This window comes from Nyctereutes procyonoides, unplaced genomic scaffold, assembly GCF_905146905.1.
Source record: "Nyctereutes procyonoides isolate TBG_1078 unplaced genomic scaffold, NYPRO_anot_genome, whole genome shotgun sequence".
In the NCBI taxonomy this organism is placed as follows: Eukaryota; Metazoa; Chordata; class Mammalia; order Carnivora; family Canidae; genus Nyctereutes; species Nyctereutes procyonoides.
The window spans coordinates 8,774,963-8,792,730 of record NW_026575031.1 but is presented as its reverse complement, the minus strand read 5'-3'; the positions used below and the strand labels follow the sequence as shown (position 1 = coordinate 8,792,730).

At 39.1% G+C, this 17,768-nt stretch overlaps 1 protein-coding gene across 4 annotated transcripts in view; it reads left to right on the top strand.

The window, feature by feature from the left end:
• The window catches only part of VPS39 (VPS39 subunit of HOPS complex), a 47,666-nt gene that overhangs the window by 5,093 nt on the left and 24,805 nt on the right, over positions 1–17,768 (top strand). For all 4 annotated transcript variants that reach the window (XR_008663311.1, XM_055316701.1, XM_055316703.1 and 1 more), the window contains exons 2-10: positions 3,028–3,093; positions 6,950–7,014; positions 7,325–7,367; positions 8,508–8,602; positions 9,542–9,640; positions 10,060–10,152; positions 12,231–12,414; positions 15,887–16,007; positions 16,116–16,236. Coding sequence is in view for 3 of the 4 variants with exons in the window: in XM_055316701.1 (XP_055172676.1) it covers positions 3,028–3,093; positions 6,950–7,014; positions 7,325–7,367; positions 8,508–8,602; positions 9,542–9,640; positions 10,060–10,152; positions 12,231–12,414; positions 15,887–16,007; positions 16,116–16,236 (887 nt within the window). In the remaining variant the exon portion in view is untranslated. The remainder of the gene's footprint in view (positions 1–3,027; positions 3,094–6,949; positions 7,015–7,324; positions 7,368–8,507; positions 8,603–9,541; positions 9,641–10,059; positions 10,153–12,230; positions 12,415–15,886; positions 16,008–16,115; positions 16,237–17,768) is intronic.

Sequence of the window (17,768 nt, the reverse complement as noted above, 5' to 3'; positions counted from 1 at the left end):
GTTAGGTAAAAACAGGAGCTGTTAGGGATTTGGGGAGCAGAGTAGGGAGAGAAGGAGGGGGAAGATGGTGAATAATTTTTTGGTTTTTTGGTTATAGATTTTTAGGTATGCTATAAGTGAGTTAAAAATTTTCCACTTCATTTTATTTATATCTGAAGTAGCAGTGAGTGTCCTAAAAATCAACTTGAGTCTTATCAATTGCTCAATACAGTGATATCTAGAAGTAGAATTCTAAGCACAATATCTTTTACAGAGCAAGCATCATCAACTTGTTTCTTTTGTCTTCTATGTTCTCCAACATAAATCTCCAGCATTCCTTGAGAGCTAGTTTTATTTCTGATTTCTCTTACGTCATTAAGAGCATGCATTGTCTTACTCTCTGTGTCCTGCCTTGGTTTTAAAACAGAAAGGAAGTCAGACTCATTACATTTTTCTGGAAGACTGGGTACATCAACCTGGAGAAGTGTTCCTGATGTGACCTCTGACCTGTTTTTATAAATATAACCAGTGCCTTTCAGACCACCTCTGGCCAACACCCATTCTTTTGATGTAGGATACCTTAGTCATTGCATCACAGCTTGTGGTTACATCCTGATGCTTCTACACACATCTTCCTATATGTATGTCTCTGGACAAATTATGCCCTAGGCCTCAACTTCCTCATCTATAAAATGGAGATTTATAAGAAGAACATACCTCAAATGATAGTCATGAGGATTAATGAAGTAACACATGATATGTGCTTAGCATGTCCTGGAACACATTGCATGCTCAATAAAGTTTTATCTATTTGTACCATTATCCAGTATTTTATCTTGCACAGGATCAAGAGAGTTTATGAAAGAAATGAATGACCTTTCACAGTATCAAAAAGATGAGGAAGTACCTGTACATGCGTAACTTCTCTTAATAAGTTAGTATAGATCTGTCAGGGTAATTATTTAAACGCTTTTTGGAGCCTCTTTTAATATAGACGAATGTCTCTCAGAATACAGTCCTTGAACCAACAGCATTAGCATCACCTGAGAACTTGTTAGAAATGGAAATTTTCAGGCTATTGCAAGACCCACTGAATCAGAAACTGAGGGCAAGGCCCACCAATCTGTTTTTTTTTTAATAAATTAATTTTTATTGGTGTTCAATTTACCAACATACAGAATAACACCCAGTATTCATCCCGTCAAGTGTCCCCCTCCGTGCCCGTCACCCATTCACCCCCACCCCCCGCCCTCCTCTCCTTCCACCACCCCTAGTTCATTTCCCAGAGTTAGAAGTCTTTATGTTCTGTCTCCCTTTCTGATATTTCCCACACATTTCTTCTCCCTTCCCTTATATTCCCCTTCACTATTATTCATATTCCCCAAATGAATGAGAACATACACTGTTTGTCCTTCTCCGATTGACTTACTTCACTCAGCATAATACCCTCCAGTTCCATCCACGTTGAAGCAAATGCCACCAATCTGTTTTAACAAATCCTCAAATAATTCTGATATATACCAAAGAGTCACTAGCCTAGACCATCTTTTTTCTTTCTTTCTTTTCTTTTTTTTAAGATTTTATTTATTTATTCATGAGAGACACACACACAGAGAGAGGCTGAGACACAGGCAGAGGAAGAAGCAGGTCCATGCAGTGAGCCTGACATGGGACTTGATCCCGGGTCTCCAGGATCACACCCTGGGCCGAAGGTGGCACTAAACCCCTGAGCCACCCGGGGGTCCCCTCTTTTTTCTTTTTTAAATAAGAGCTTTACTGAGATGTAATTCACATACCTTACAATTTCCTCATTTTAAGTGTACAGTTAAGTGTTTTTCAGTACATTCACAGAGTTGTGCAGGTATTGCCACAGTCAATTTTAGAACATTTTCATCACCCTAAAAAAAAAAAAAAACCATATCCATTAGTATGTACTCCCCATTTTCCTGTCTGATCTTTTTGTCTCTACAGATTTGGCAGTTCTGACATTTTATATAAATAGAAGCATAAAATAAGTAGCTTTTTTTCATCCAGCTTCATTAGCATAATGTCAGATTCGTCCCTATTTTAGCATGCATCAGCATTTCATTCCTTTTAATAGTCGGCTACTATTCCATTTGTATGGCTTTGCCACATTTTGTTTATCCATTCATCAGTGGATGGATATTTGGGTTGTTTCTACCTTTTGGCTGTTACAGATGCTGCTGCTCTGAACATTTGTGTATAAGTTTTTGTGTGGACGTATGTTTTCATGTGTCTTATGTATATGCCCAAGGGTAGAATTGCTGAGTCATATGACAACTGTATGTATAATCTTTTGATGAACTGCCAGACCATTTTCCAGAGTGGCCACACCATTTTTATTATATCCCTGCCAACAATGTGTGAGGGTTCCAATTTCTTCACATCTTCGTCAACACTTAATTTTATCTGCTAGACCATCCTTTAAGATACTGAATTCTGTGAACTTAATATGCCATGACACTTATTTTCCCTAAAGTAAAATCATAAAACCTTTAAATGATGCCATTTAGCCTTGTTTCTGATAGTTACCTAGTTTCCTGTTTATACTATCCATTTTATGATTTTATATATTTTTATCCTATTTTTGGTCATTTTAATTTTGAAACACTGAAGGCAGGAACATTTATTATTCTCTAATATGTCTAGTAATACTTTTTTTGATTGGCTGGTTCTCAAACACTTTTTTAAAAAAGATTTTATTTATTTATTCATGACAGACACAGAGAGAGAGAGGCAGAGACACAGGCAGAGGGAGAAGCAGGCTCCATGCTGGGAGCCTGATGTGGGACTCGATCCCGGGTCTCCAGGATCACGCCCCGGGCTGAAGGCAGCACCAAACTGCTGGGCCACCGGGGCTGCCCTCAAACACTTTATGAATATAAATATTCCTTAGCTTTGCAGAACAGCTGCTATCAAAAACAATTCATTTTCTTGACCCTTTGATTTCTGATTATAAGCCCCAGCTCAAGAAATAGGGTTTTACTAAAGCTGATTGACCTTTCTCACCGCTATTTTCTCTTCTAGAAGAATGGCTTCTTGTTGGCACCAAACAAGGACATCTTCTTCTCTATAGGATCCGAAAGGATGCTGGTAAGTGGCAGCTCTCCAGCATCAAGAAAGAGGTGACTTACTACTCATGCAAAAAATTTTGATAGTCAGCTAGTATACAGCTATGAAATCAGTGATTCCTGGACCATTAAAGATAACTGGGGTTGAGACAGTATGTTGGGAAAGTGGGGAGAAGCATGAGAAAAGTCTCTAGGGTTTTTTTTTTCAGACTCTGTTCCCCTACCCTGATCTCATCAGTGGGGTTGAATGTTCCTCCCCTCCTCACTTCTTGGAGACTGTCAGAAATAGGAAATATCACTAATGGGAATAAGGGTTTTTTTGTGAATGATGTGGTAGTAGGAAACAAAGTTAGGAACTATTGATTTAAAAACCTTTCTTAACTTGTGAGGGGTGGACTAGGAGAGAGGAGGTCTGGGTTTGAGCCCAGGTTTCTCCTTGGCCAAATGACTGAGTAGGTCCTTTCCAATGTCATTTTCCTCTTCTATAAACTGTCTCACAAAATTGTTGGGGTCAAATGCAAGGACTTTGAAAAGTAAAGCTCCAATCAAATGTGACTTTATCAGTGATAAATGTGGAATAATAGGGGCACCTGGGTGGCTCAGTCAGTTAAGCTTCCACCTTTAGCTTAGGTCATGAACTCAAGGTCCTGGGGTCTTGCCCTGGGTCGGGGTCCCTGCTCAGTGGAAAGCCTACTCCTCCTTCTCCACCTGCTCCTCCTCTTGCTCACTTCTTCTCTCAAATAAATAAATAACCTTAAATAAAATTTTTAAAATGTAGAATAATAACTAAAGTGTTTGAAATTTATTTTGCTAGGGTTTCCTCTTTGGGGAGAGAAAAAGCACCTCACTCTCTTTTCCTCATTTTATTTCTTTGTTCTCTTCATGGAAAATTGATGTGTTTGGATAATGTACGTTGGAGCTACAGAGTCTGTAGAAATCTGCTGTTAATACCAGAATGTGTTGAACCATATGAAATTGTCATTATTTGACTATATTAGAAAAAAAATTTCATAACTTTCAACTGTAGTAAATAGCTTAAGGTTAGAATGGAAATAGATACTTTGTTTTGGAACCTGGAGAAAGGGTAACATGGGAAAAAGGGGTGTTTTTCTAGGGTGTATGGGGGGGAATTTTCTTCTACCTATTTTAGGTTCATTGGGTGGGAACATATAAACTGGACAAAAGACAGATTAACAGGAGAAAAATGTATTAACATGTGTATTATACATACACATGGGAGCATTCAGTGATGGGTAGCTCAAAGGGGTGGTTGGAATTTGGGCTTATCTTAACAACAAATGAACAACAAATTTTTAGAGAAGTGATAAGACAAAGGAAAAGGACCCTGAGTTTCTAGGATGGCAAATTGTTAGAAGGCAGACACATGGGGGAACTAATGTAATAATGATGAGTAAGTAAAGTTTGTTATTAGATTGGTCTAGTGTCCTTTCTGGGCTAATGAAATCTAGAGCTATCTCCACTGATTAAATTCTGTCCTTGGTAGAGAGGGGAGGAGGGACACCTTTGTAAATGTATATTCTGTTTTTAGGCAAATTGAAGGGAAGGAGAGAGCCTTTTTTTATCTGCTTCTTCTCAGTTGCCTTCAGCTCAAACTGTTTTTTCATGGACATGTATTGACATTTGCACTGATGGTACAGAAGTGATAGTACTAGAACTGGTCCTTAGCATAAGTTCAGGATAGTGGTTAATGAGCTTATTGGTACATAACTGTTCTAGTAGTCGATGTGTTGTTCTCTATAGAGCACGCACTCACTGTGGTTTCTGGTATTTTAAGCCAAGTTTCACTTAAGAATGTTCTTTGTGAGGCAGTAAAAATTATTTTATTATATCTAATCTTTGACAACACATCTTTTTAATAATCTCTGATGTAGTAAGAAGTACTGTGTGCCTGGGTATGAAGCACAGTGGCTGGCTCGAGAAAAAGTACTTGTTTGAGTTACAAGCAGAACTGGCCACTTTTTTTTTGTGGGACATCATTTTTGCTTAAAATAATGACAGATTATGGTTTTTCAGACCATTTGGGTGTTTGGTACATGTTTTCTTAAAACGAACAAAGGAGTCTGTCATTTCAAAGAAAACAACTGGAAGTATATGCTGCTAAAAGTAAGGCTGGGGCTTTCCATAGAAAATTAGAATTGTGGAAAAATTATATCCACCTCTATGAGCTCGACAGCTTCTCGATACTTTTCTGATGACATTGGAGGTGATAACGAGTATGATTTTACATTTATATATGTCCTATAACAAAATGTGCCAACATCTGGAGAATCTGTATAACTCAGTGAACAGTATTTTCCAGTGCTTGAAGTTTCTAAATCATGCATGAGTAAAAGATCCATTTCAAAGATCTAAATCATGCATGAGTAAAAGATCCACTTAGTACTGTACTTAAAGTACAAGAGGTGTCTGGGTGGTTTAGTTAGTTAAGTGTCTGACTCTTGATTTCAGCTCAGATCTTGATCTCAGGGTCACGAGTTCAAGCCCCATATTGGGCTCCATGTTGGGCTCTATGCTGGGTGTGGAGCCTACTGAAAATTTTTAAAATAATAAATAAATAAAGTGTAAGACTAATTGACTTTAATTTGACAGAAAGTTTCATTAATAGGTTCAGATTCCACATTGCAAGAAACTCTATTTGTCAAGTTTTGGTATAGTATCAAAGATGATGTACAGTTATCTGAAAAAGCTTTAAAAATATTCCTCTGGGGATCCCTGGGTGGCGCAGCGGTTTGGCGCCTGCCTTTGGCCCAGGGCGTGATCCTGGAGACCCAGGATCGAATCCCACATCGGGCTCCCGGTGCATGGAGCCTGCTTCTCCCTCTGCCTATGTCTCTGCGCCTCTCTCTCTCTCTCTCTCTCTCTCTCTCTCTCTCTCTCTCTATCATAAATAAATAAAAATTTAAAAAATATTCCTCTGGAAAAAATAAAAATAAAAAAAATATTCCTCCGTATTCCAACTATATGTCCACATGAGGGCAGATTTTTGTCCTATCCTTCAATCAAAACTATCAAAATATTGAGTGCAGAAGCAGATGTGAGAGTTCATCATGTTTGCTTCTGGACTGTCTCTCACTGGCTGCTACCTGCTTGACCTGTCAGGTCCCTCAAGTATGAAATTGGAATAATTATATGTACTTCTTGGTGGTAGTTGTAAGGTTATAGAAAATATGTGTAAATTTTTAAACCCAGAACCTAGCACCTAGTTATGACATAGTTTGTGATAGCTGCTGTAATTATTATGATAATTATTCTCTTTTGACTCTTTGGTAACCTTTGAGACAGAATGTTTTTGTCATCCCCACAAGGCTGGCATCACTATTTTTATGGTATGTAATTTCTTCCCTTTTTGTAGCAGTGTTAACAGGTGTAGCATCTCCTGAAAGCGGCAGTAAGTGTAGATGCATTAAATTGCTTTAGTGTTGAGTGTTTGCTCTGTCCCCATGATGCAGGACATATGGTAGCTGCTGGGATTTAGCTGGTCTAGATCTAAGGATGCTTCGGGCTGGGTTTCATTGCTTGGGCTCTTTTATTTGACTGTAACTTTTTACAAACACTTAGCCAAAGTACTATTTTGTAGGATGAGACCTTCAGACTCACAGGTACCTTGCAGCTTCAGTATTCACTGTGGTGTGATTTTTTTCTGCTAGGTGTATGAAACACCTTGTTCTAAACTTGGAGTTGAAAGCAACTTCCTGCACTCAGTAAAGACAGCTATCCAGTGTAGGTCTCTGGCTTCCAGTCTTTCAGGAATTTTTAGATTCATGTAGGAGAGCAGTGTAGAGCAGCATTTTTTGTTGTGGTTATTTTTACACATATCCTTTTGTTTGAAACTGTGCATGTTTGTTTCTTTTCTATAGGTTGCAACAGGTTTGAAGTGACACTAGAGAAATCCAATAAAAACTTCTCCAAAAAGATTCAGCAGGTAGGCAGTGATGGTCGCTACAAGAATATTTGACTTCTGTGAGACCCTATCAAAACTAGAACTTCAATGACATTATTTATTAATTCTGAATTTTCTGCTGTTCTCCCATTTATGCAGGGATCTTAGTCCATCCATCATGTGCCTGAGATCCCCTAGAATGAGCAGAAATTGAGATTGCACATACATAAAAGTCAGATCCCTACCATTGGCATAGACTCTTTAGTCCCTTTTTTTAGTACTGTACTTAAATGAACATTTGTTAAGCCTTGTCAGAAATGTTAATTGAGTCTAATGATTTGTTCTTTTCTAGATCCATGTGGTTTCCCAGTTTAAGATTCTGGTCAGCTTGTTAGGTAAGAAAACGGGTTGCAGTTGTATTTCTTCTGGTGAAAAATAAAAGCTATGACCTGATAACTCTTTCATGGTTAAATTGATAGACCTTGAAACTTGTTCTAAACCAGACACAGCATGGTACACGAGTATTAAGGGCAACAGCATCCCTCATAAATTTGAGCTCTGTTCTCCAAGGAATGTAATTCATTCATTCAGTCATTGAGCAGATATTTACTGACTCCTCCAGGCATTAGGGATACCAAGTTGAATGAGGACTTCTGTCTTTGAGATTGGTGTTCTGATTGTGAAGACTGAAATGACAGAAAGTAATCATGATACAGTGTGATAAGTTACAATGGCAATTTATAAAAAATGTGTGGATCTTAGTAATGGGAGGGACAACATTATCTAGGGATTATGACAGGAAGGGAAAGGAAGGCAGAGCATTTTAGGCAGAGGTCCTGGGATCTGGCCAGACTTAGGATGTCTGGTAGAGAGTGGCAGAGTGGCAACAGATAGGGGAGAGAAAGATCAAGGCCAGACTATTCAGGCCCTGTTTGAAAAGCCAGTGAAGGTAGCCAGTGAGGCCTTTTCTTAACAGAAGACTAGAAACTTGCCTCTTGCTTTGTACTGGTCAGCCCAGAGCCCAAATGGTAGAATCATTTTAAACTGAGTTTCGAGGAGGAAAGAAAAACTCTTAAAGTAACTAAATCTTCATGAGTAAAACTAGATAGGAGACCTGAGTGAAATTATTTTGCTTGCTTTGCTAAAAAATAAATCCTTGCCATGGGATTGTACCAAATCCACAGAGGATTTCCTTTCTTTTACTGATGCTTGTTAATAGAAGGAGCTTTGAAAGCCAGTTCTTATACAAATATTGCATCATAAATTTCCAGACTTGAGAAAGACAGAGTGTAAGAGTGCTTGGGTTGTGAAAGAGCTCTTCTACATAAACCAGTCCAAATGTAAAGGAACAGAAGTGACCTCTTAAACATTTGGTAATGTGATTCTGAGAACAGACCAGAATAAATCATTGTTAATGAAACTGCAGATACATCTTCAACCAACATTTGCCCTTTGGTTCTTCTGATTGTTGGTTATTTTTTTGTGTGTAGAGAATTGTGCTAATTTATACTGTTGTTGTACCTCCTTCCAAACAGAAAATAACATTTATGTCCATGACCTATTGACCTTTCAACAAATCACCACAGTTTCAAAGGCAAAGGGAGCATCACTATTCACATGTGACCTCCAAGTAAGTATAGGCAAGGTGAAGTTAGACTTCATGTTTTAATAAATATGGTCTTTCTTATATTATTCCTACCATTAGATGGGAAGAATAACATTGATATCCAAACCCAGCAGAGACTCCAAAGAAAGTGTTTGATTTTGGATTGTATTAGAGAAATGTCTCCCTTTGTATGTGGTCTGAAGGGGAAAGATTTGCGTTCCTTGTGTGTGTACTAATTAGAGAACCAGACATCTGTATGGCGAGAGGCAACTAACACACAGTAAAAGCCCTTGCCATGGACAAATCATCAGTTGGAAAAACCAGGCTTAACCAGTATCACAAACATAGCTGTAGGACATTAAGTTGACCTTGTTCTGAACATATTATTGTATTCTTTGTCTATTGGGTGTTTTTTGTTTTTTGGGAAAGACATTTCTCATTTTTGCCAATTCATCATCCTTACATTATTCAAAATCTGCCTTACCCTTCTACTCAGCTTTGATCACTTTTTAGCATCCGTGATCTACATTGATGCTGCACTGTTTTATGCTTAGACATTTTTCTCCTCTCTCCTTAAGGGATTGAAAGTGAGCACTGACACATGCTGATCCCTGACCAGCATGTATTGACAGCCATGAGTGAGAAACATTTAAGAACAAAAGGAGTAAGCAGTCACATAAGTGAAGGCCTGCCCTGGGATTTTCCTGTGTGAATTATGAATGTCCAGGAGATTTATAGGGGTTGGGGCTTTGACTAGCAGCCCTTGGGGAGGAAGTGCTCTTCCGTACATCTTAGAAAACTGGCATTCTTCCACTCAGTTTGTGTGGCAGTGTGATTTTGTATTACAGGGGATTTTCAGATTAGTAGTCATTTCAAGGTAGAAAATCTCTAATTAATTTAGCTGTCACTCAGTTATGGAGTCATTGTATATACATCTCATTTTCTCTGGGTATCTCTTCCTAGCACACAGAGACTGGTGAGGAGGTATTGCGGATGTGTGTGGCCGTGAAAAAGAAGCTGCAGCTCTATTTCTGGAAGGATAGGGAATTTCATGAATTGCAGGTAAAGTCCATGTTACCTGGTCCATGTTGACTCCCACCTTGAAAGACTTCCTGTTCAGTAATACTGAAGGTCAGGACCTCTGACCTGGAGCTCTCTCCAGATGAAGGCTCTGCCACGGGTACATGAGAGCCTATTCATGGCCACTCATCAGAGTTTCCTAGTCTTCGGAGGCAGGGGAGATACAGTTCTGTAACGTTAAATGGATTGGTTTATTTCAAAGTGGATATCTAATACAATCCAGTTCATGGGTGGCTTAAATTTTTGATAGGTGGTTCCCTACCTGTATGCTTGTAGGCTTGTTTTTAGATAGGGGTGAGGGTGATTTTGCAGCATGGGGGTAGAATGACAGGAAAATCATGTTGTTGTTGTTGTTTTCCTGTTAACATCTTTCCATTTGAACTCTTGCTCTCTTTCTTCAGGGGGACTTTAGTGTACCAGATGTGCCCAAGTCTATGGCATGGTGTGAAAACTCTATCTGTGTGGGTTTCAAGAGAGACTACTACCTAATAAGGGTAAAACTTACTATTTTGCATATATCATAGGTTTACCTCGGGATGATGGTCACATGATCATCTGAATTACAGGTCAAGAGTGCCTTAAGTAGCGTTTTGGCATAACAGGGTTTGTGTTTGTATGTTTGGTTATTTTTTATGCTTCTCAGAATCTCTACAAATAGATGTCTGATGCCCAGCAGCATCAACTCTCAATTCTCTACATAACTAATTATCCATATCATGTATCTAATTATTGGAACAGATAGTTAGGGCTGCCATCTTAAGGCTTCAGTGCTCAGGAATTATAAACTAATTTTCGTATTAACTTAAGTATTTTTAAGACTGAGTTTTCTGTATGCCAAAAGCTTTTACTATATTTATTTTAAAAGTTATTTTTATTTTTTTTTAATTTCAAAAGCCACATGTGTTAATATTAAAAAATAAGGAAATAAAGACAAGCAAAATAAAGGAAATACAAGTCACCCATAATCCCTTCACTCAGAAATAATCCCTAAAAATAGCATGTTAAACATTATTTTATGACCTTTTTTTTCTTGTTGGTTTTCCTCCAGTATGCATACTGTATGTAGAAAAGGTTAATATACCATTCATTTCATAGAATAACCCAAATTTCTTAGCTTTATATCACTCCCATATTCCAGGCTTGGCAATTCTCTTAGAAGCCTTTCTCTCCATCTCCATTTCTCCCCACTCCCTACTCCCTACCTTGTTAGCTCTTCTTTATTTATCTAGTTAATATATTTGTTCCATTTTTACGTTATTGGGATGTCTTGATTTTATCAGCATGAGAGTTGCAAACTCGTAAAAGAGTCACTGCTCTCCAGCTGACTGATGAGCCGAATAGCAGCTAGACCTGTAGGTGCTGAAAGAAGTCTGTGAGGGATGCGGATACAGAGCCAGAAGCTGCAGTAGGCTCTCATTCCTCTGACTACCTTGAATGCTGCCACCATCTTCATGAGGGTACAGTGTTTTGAGGGTGGGAAATCTTGGTTTAGGCCCAAGCTATTAAAAAATTACTTATTTATATCATACAATACAATTCTTTTTTTTGCTATACAGTTCTAACATTGCTTAGAGTCATCTAACCACCACCTACATCAAGATTCAGAGTAGTTCCATCACCTAAAAAATGCCTTCATGCTCCCCTTTTTTTTTTTTTTAAACTCTTTTTTTTTTTTAAATTTTTATTTATTTATGATAGCACAGAGAGAGAGAGAGAGGCAGAGACACAGGCAGAGGGAGAAGCAGGCTCCATGCACCGGGAGCCCGACGTGGGATTCGATCCCGGGTCTCCAGGATCGCGCCCTGGGCCAAAGGCAGGCGCCAAACCGCTGCGCCACCCAGGGATCCCCATGCTCCCCTTTGAAGTCAACCTCTCTTCCTGTGCCCCAACCTCTAGTAATCACTGATCTGTTCTTCATCTCTTATAGTTTTGCCTTTTCCAGAATATCATATAAATGGAATCCTACAGTATGTAGCCTTTTGAATATGGCTTCTTTCACATGGCATAATTTGACATCCATCTGTATTGTTGTGCAAGTCATTATATTCTTTATGGCTAAGTAGTACATGGTATGAATGTACTACGGTTTGTTTATCCGTTCATCAGTTGAAGGACAAAGTTTTTTCCTCTTTTTAGTCATTATGAGTAAAGCTGCTATCAACATTTTCATACAGATTTTTACATAAACATAAGTTTTCATTTCTCTTGAGCAAGTGCCTAAGGAATGGGATTACTAGGTTGTATGGTAAGTATATACTTAACTTCATAAGAAGCCGACAAACAAAGTGGCCATACCATTTTGTATTCTCACCAGCAGTGAGTGAGAGTCGCAGTCACTCTGTACCCTCACCAGCACTTGACATTGTTAGTTGCCAGGCTAGTTGCTTGTCTCCTGTGTTAAAGAAAAGGAAGCCTGGCTCTATGTTGTGATGACAAAACACAGTATAGTATTTCCTTAGGAATATTATTGGCTTCTGTAGATTTGGGGTTTTGTTTGGATTTTTCAGGCCATGTTCATGTTCAGGCCCCTGGTGAGAGAACATCGATTGACTCACTTTATGTCTTCCTATAGGTGGATGGAAAAGGGTCCATCAAAGAGCTCTTTCCAACAGGAAAACAACTGGAGCCGTTAGTTGCACCTCTGGCAGATGGAAAAGTGGCTGTGGGTCAGGATGATCTCACCGTGGTGCTCAATGAGGAGGGGATCTGCACACAGAAATGTGCCTTGAATTGGACAGACATCCCAGTGGCCATGGGTGAGACCACCATAGCGGCTGTTTCCCACTTTGGCCTGGGGTTGTGTGCCATCCTCAACAGAATGGAATCCCATTCATAGTGTTAGCAGACTGTGGTTTACAGTGTCATTTACTCTGTTCCCCTTCTTATAAGTAGATGAGTGTTTAAGATCATTAAAAATGGGATATTCTGTTTTTTTTAGGAAGCTGGGTTGTGTCCCAGGGAGGGAAAAATATAAACAGAGTTACATGTTTTAGGAAGTCTACTGCCATATATTTTTACTTCTTGCTCCTTTTTTATTTTGCCTCTTTGTAATGGTTTTACTTATATTATTATATTTATATTTATATGTCCTTTGCCAGATAGACCACATTTGGAAATTATTTATTTATTCCTGTAATACATGTAACCCAGTATTGAGGTGCTTTTGATGTAATGTTTATTGCTTCTGTTGTCCTGTAGCTTGGAGGTGCAGATTGCATCTAAAGGCAGTCTCTGGCCTACCCGTTGGGTGTTTCTGTTCCTACCCCTGCCTCAGGCTCTCAGCAGTGGTACTGCTGAAAGGATGTGTGACCACTCTTGTAGCAATTTATTTTCAGTCAAAAGAGTGAGCATATTAAAAATTGTTACTGCTGTGGAGTGGAGCATGCAGTCATGCCATCTTTAAGGACTCTAGCTGGGGAGGTAAGGATTACATCTTGGATAAAGAGATAAGGCAAGGCACTGCTTTATCAGTTGTTCAGAGATGGGTTGAGATTCACTCGTTCAGAGAGTTCAGCTTGCCAATAAGAAGTTTCATTACATATGTAAGATTGGACTAGACTGGGCAGGGAGTTTATGATCTGGCTTGAAGAAAAGTCCCTGTCATTTTAGGCAGAAAAATAGTCTGAAAGGTGATTGGAAATGCTAATTTGTGAAGGAGCATTATAGAGATTGACCTGGGTAGAGCAGGTGGTCTGAATTACAGAGAAATGAGGATAGGCCGGTTGTTAGAGGCTGTAAAGGCCTGAGAGGCCAGTAGATTCTAACTGGGAGAGTGTTTTGGTAAAACCATCATATTCCAGGGTAATTATTGTGGTGATGGCTAGAGATGAACAGATCAGAAGGAAGATAAATAAAAAAGATGATATAAGGCCCAAGATTATGTTTATTAACAAGTTTGAAAGGCTAAGAGCTTCATGGGAAGCTTCATGGTGTTCTGGGGGACCCTTGTGTTCCCTTCAGAAGAGGAGTTGTGCGAGAAGTGATGAGATATATGTAATATGCTTGAAGTATGCTTCTGTTTCCCTAGTGTTAGAGTTCCTGTTTTATAAGCTTTGTTAGCACCCAGTGCCTTTGGCAGTGTTTCTTTAAAATATCTCTGTGCCTTAACACACTGAGGGAAGGAGAGGGCAGGGCGTTCTCTCTAGGCAGGTTAGGAGAACCACCGTCTGACAGGATGAAGACTAAACTTCCTCAACGGTGTGCATTTTAAACTTCCTTTATACTCTGCTCCCAACTTGACCACCTCACTTAAGCTACAGTCATCTTGGACGCCCCTGCACCGAGCCATCATCACCCATGCTCTTGCCTCTTCCTTTCTTCTCTGCCCAGCACTGTCCTACTCATATGACAAGGCCCTGTTCAGTGGCACTTCCTCTCTGAAGTCTTCCTGACACGCAGGCAGAATGAGTCACTTCCCTCTTGGTGCTTCCACAGCCCTTCAGGTTTCTCTGTCATGATACCCACACTGTCCCACTGGATGCAAGGAGTCGTCTGTCTCCTCTGCTCACGTAGGAGCTCTGTGAGCTCTGGACTCATGTCTTGATCCACTTGGAGTAGGGCCTGAAACCTAGCCATTTAGGAAATGCTTGCTGAATAGATGAATCACTGTCATTATCTTCCATTTATTAGATGTCTGCTATTTACCACCCACTCTGCCAAGTTTTGAAGATACAAAGAGATCCAGACCATCTCTGTTGTCAAAGAGTGGGGGAGATGGGACAATGATACGATATGACAATCAAAAGCCTTTCTATTAAAGATTACTTTTTAAAATTAAATTAGACCTTTAATATTAAAGTGGGTCAGATTAAAGGAGAGAGAAATTTTACATATTTATACAAATTAACATTAAAGGGAATTATACTAGCTTTAAAAATGAGGCCAGCATAAAAAGTAAAGTAAAAAAATCAATACAAAACATTTTTAAATTTTTTTGTAAGATGAAAAATACCAACATTAATAACAGCAATAGCATTCAAAGTGATGGGACTCTTACTTAGGCCAGTTCCCTTCCAGCTTTAATTTTTTTTTACTGTATTTAGAGTATAAATTGCAAATATAATACGAAAAACTTTTTGTCAGAAAATGAATGAGAGGGACGCCTGGGTGGCTCAGTGGTTGAGCGTCTGCCTTTGGCTCAGGACATGATCCTGGGGGCCGTGATCAAGTCCCACATCAAGCTCCTTGCAGGGAGCTTGCTTGTACCTCTGTGTCTCTGCCTCTTTTTCTATGTGTCTCTCATGGATAAATAAATAAAATCTTTAAAAAGAAAGAAAGAAAGAAAGGAAATAAATGAGAAAACTAAATCCATAGCAAGTTAGCCACACTAAGAAACTATGAATATATTCTCTGAAGTTAAATTTCTGTATGATAATTATGCCATCTAGTGGTTCATTTTTTACTGATTTTTTTTTTTGCATTTAAAAATTTTTCAATTTTAATTTTGGTAAAAAAACAAACCATAAAATCTATCATCTTTACCATTTTTAAGGGTACAGTTCATTAGTTACATATGTTCACGTTGTCATGCAGCAGATTTTCAGAACTTTCATCTTGCAACAATAAAACTCCATATCTATTAACAACCCTCTTCTTCCTCCTGTAGCCCTTGGTGACCACCATTCTACTTTCTGTTTCTGTGATTGAGACTCCAGAGACCTCATATAAGTGGTAGAGAACTGCCACGCTGAGAATGCCAGCCAGCTGCTTTCTCTGTGAACCATTAAGCTCAGGTGGAGTTTTGCATCTTTTCCCTGTGAAAATTTCCAGCAGAAATAACCGTGGCCAGAAATGTGGAACTCTTTCTTTAGCCTCATTTTAGGGAAAAAAGAAGTTGCCTTCCTCTTGCCCTTCTAAGAAAATGAAAGAAGAGGTCACATAATCTTCTTCTCCCCTGATGTATTGGTAAGGGCAGCTGCAGCTGGCCTTAATCTCTCTATGATGAGAAAGGGAGCAGAAGCTTTCAGCTCTTTGGAGGAGATGGTAGGAGTGGGATGAGGTCATTCTCACCAAAGCTGGATGCATCCTTCTTGTGCACGAGATTTCTCTTAGTGTCACTTGGACAAAACAATTTTTTTCCTTTGGATATCACAGCATAGGATCCTGGCTTGTTATTTGAGTAGTAGACTATCTGGAGATCCCATTTGAATGCAGCTTAGAAATGGGAAGCTGAAGCAGTCCATAAACCTTAGACCAGATCTACAACTCAAAGTGCTCTTTCTTGTGCAGAGCACCAGCCTCCCTACATCATTGCAGTTTTGCCTCGATATGTGGAGATCCGAACATTTGAGCCAAGGCTTCTGGTCCAGAGCATTGAATTGCAAAGGCCCCGCTTCATTACCTCTGGAGGGTAAGGAATTTGTTTACTGTAGCTGCCATATTATTGCAAAGCTTTAAAATCACCTAAGTCATCATAAAGCCTGTGCTCTTTTGCTAATATTCTTATTCCTGCCTCCAGATCAAACATAATCTATGTGGCTAGCAATCATTTTGTTTGGAGACTCATTCCTGTCCCCATGGCAACCCAAATCCAACAGCTTCTCCAGGACAAGCAGTTTGAATTGGCTCTACAGCTCGCAGTAAGTGTTATTTCTGAGATTTGGCTGTGAGTCTACCTCTTCATTGTTCCCCACAGTAGGTGATTTTGATTTAGTTTGGACTGGTAGAATAAGCACAGAGCTGAATATCAGAGGACCTGGATTCAGGATTTGACTCTGCCATTAAATATCCATTTAACTCTAAGTAATTTCGCTTTTTCAGATTGCTTATCTGTCAAATGTAGAATGAATGCCAATTATAATAATAGGACCTGTTAGAATTTATAAAACAATAAAATAATTTAATAGATATGTTACAGCCTTGAAAAATTAAAGAAGATGCAAGCATTAAAATAACAATCAGAAAGTAAAACTATGGTCTGGTTGAATGTAACAACTAGAGGGCTTTTCAAAATCTCTTTCAACAGTAGATCCCTGTCTTTGGATAAGCAGGCCTTCTTCAGGTATTCTGTAATCACCTCAAGTTGCTGCATTCAGTAGGGCTGCTCTCTTATATTTTGGCTGTCACTGTCCTTGAATGTTTGCATGGGATATGCACAGCCTCATAGCGCCCATGCTTTTGTGTTGGTGATTCTCTCATTGCCAGCACACTTCTTGGAGACTGACTTCTGAGACTTGTCTTACTCTTTTAAATATCCTCAGTGGTGATTATTGTCTGTAGAGAGTGGATTTGTTTTGAGGAAACAACCAAAGGTCATTCTGATCCTAGACATTAAACTGGGCAGTCCTAATTTAGTAAAAGAGAAGATTTTTTTTTGAAGATAATATTAAAAAGCATTGTTTTTAGAGTATATTATAAATTATTTCTGAAAGGAAAACAGTGGTCACAAATTTTGGAATTTGTGTTTATAGTCACATGTGGTAGATACTTTTGAAGGGCAACATTTATCTTGTATGTATACATTTTCTTTTTTTGTTTTTTTTTTTAAAGATTTTTTTATTAATTTATTCATGAGAGACCAGAGATGGGGAGAGAGAGAGGGGGAGGGATGGAGGCAGAGACACAGGCAGAGGGAGAAGCAGGCTCCATGCAGGGAGCCCGACATGGGACCTGATCCTGGGTCTCCAGGATCACAACCTGGGCCGAAGGTGGCGCTAAACCACTGAGCCACCCAGGCTGCCTGGATGTATACATTTTGTTTTCTTCTGTTGTTGTTGTTTGTTTTTTTGTTTTTTTGTTTTTTTTATAATAAATTTATTTTTTATTGGTGTTCAATTTGCCAACATACAGAATAACACCCAGTGCTCATCCCGTCAAGTGCCCCCCTCAGTGCCCGTCACCCATTCACCCCCACCGCCCTCCCCTTCCACCACCCCTAGTTCGTTTCCCAGAGTTAGGAGTCTTCATGTTCTGTCTCCTTTCTGATATTTCCTACCCATTTCTTCTCCCTTCCCTTCTATTCCCTTTCACTATTATTTATATTCCCCAAATGAATGGGACCATATAATGTTTGTCCTTCTCCGATTAACTTATTTCACTCAGCATAATACCCTCCAGTTCTATCCACGTTGAAGCAAATGGCGGGTATTTGTCATTTCTAATGGCTGAGTGA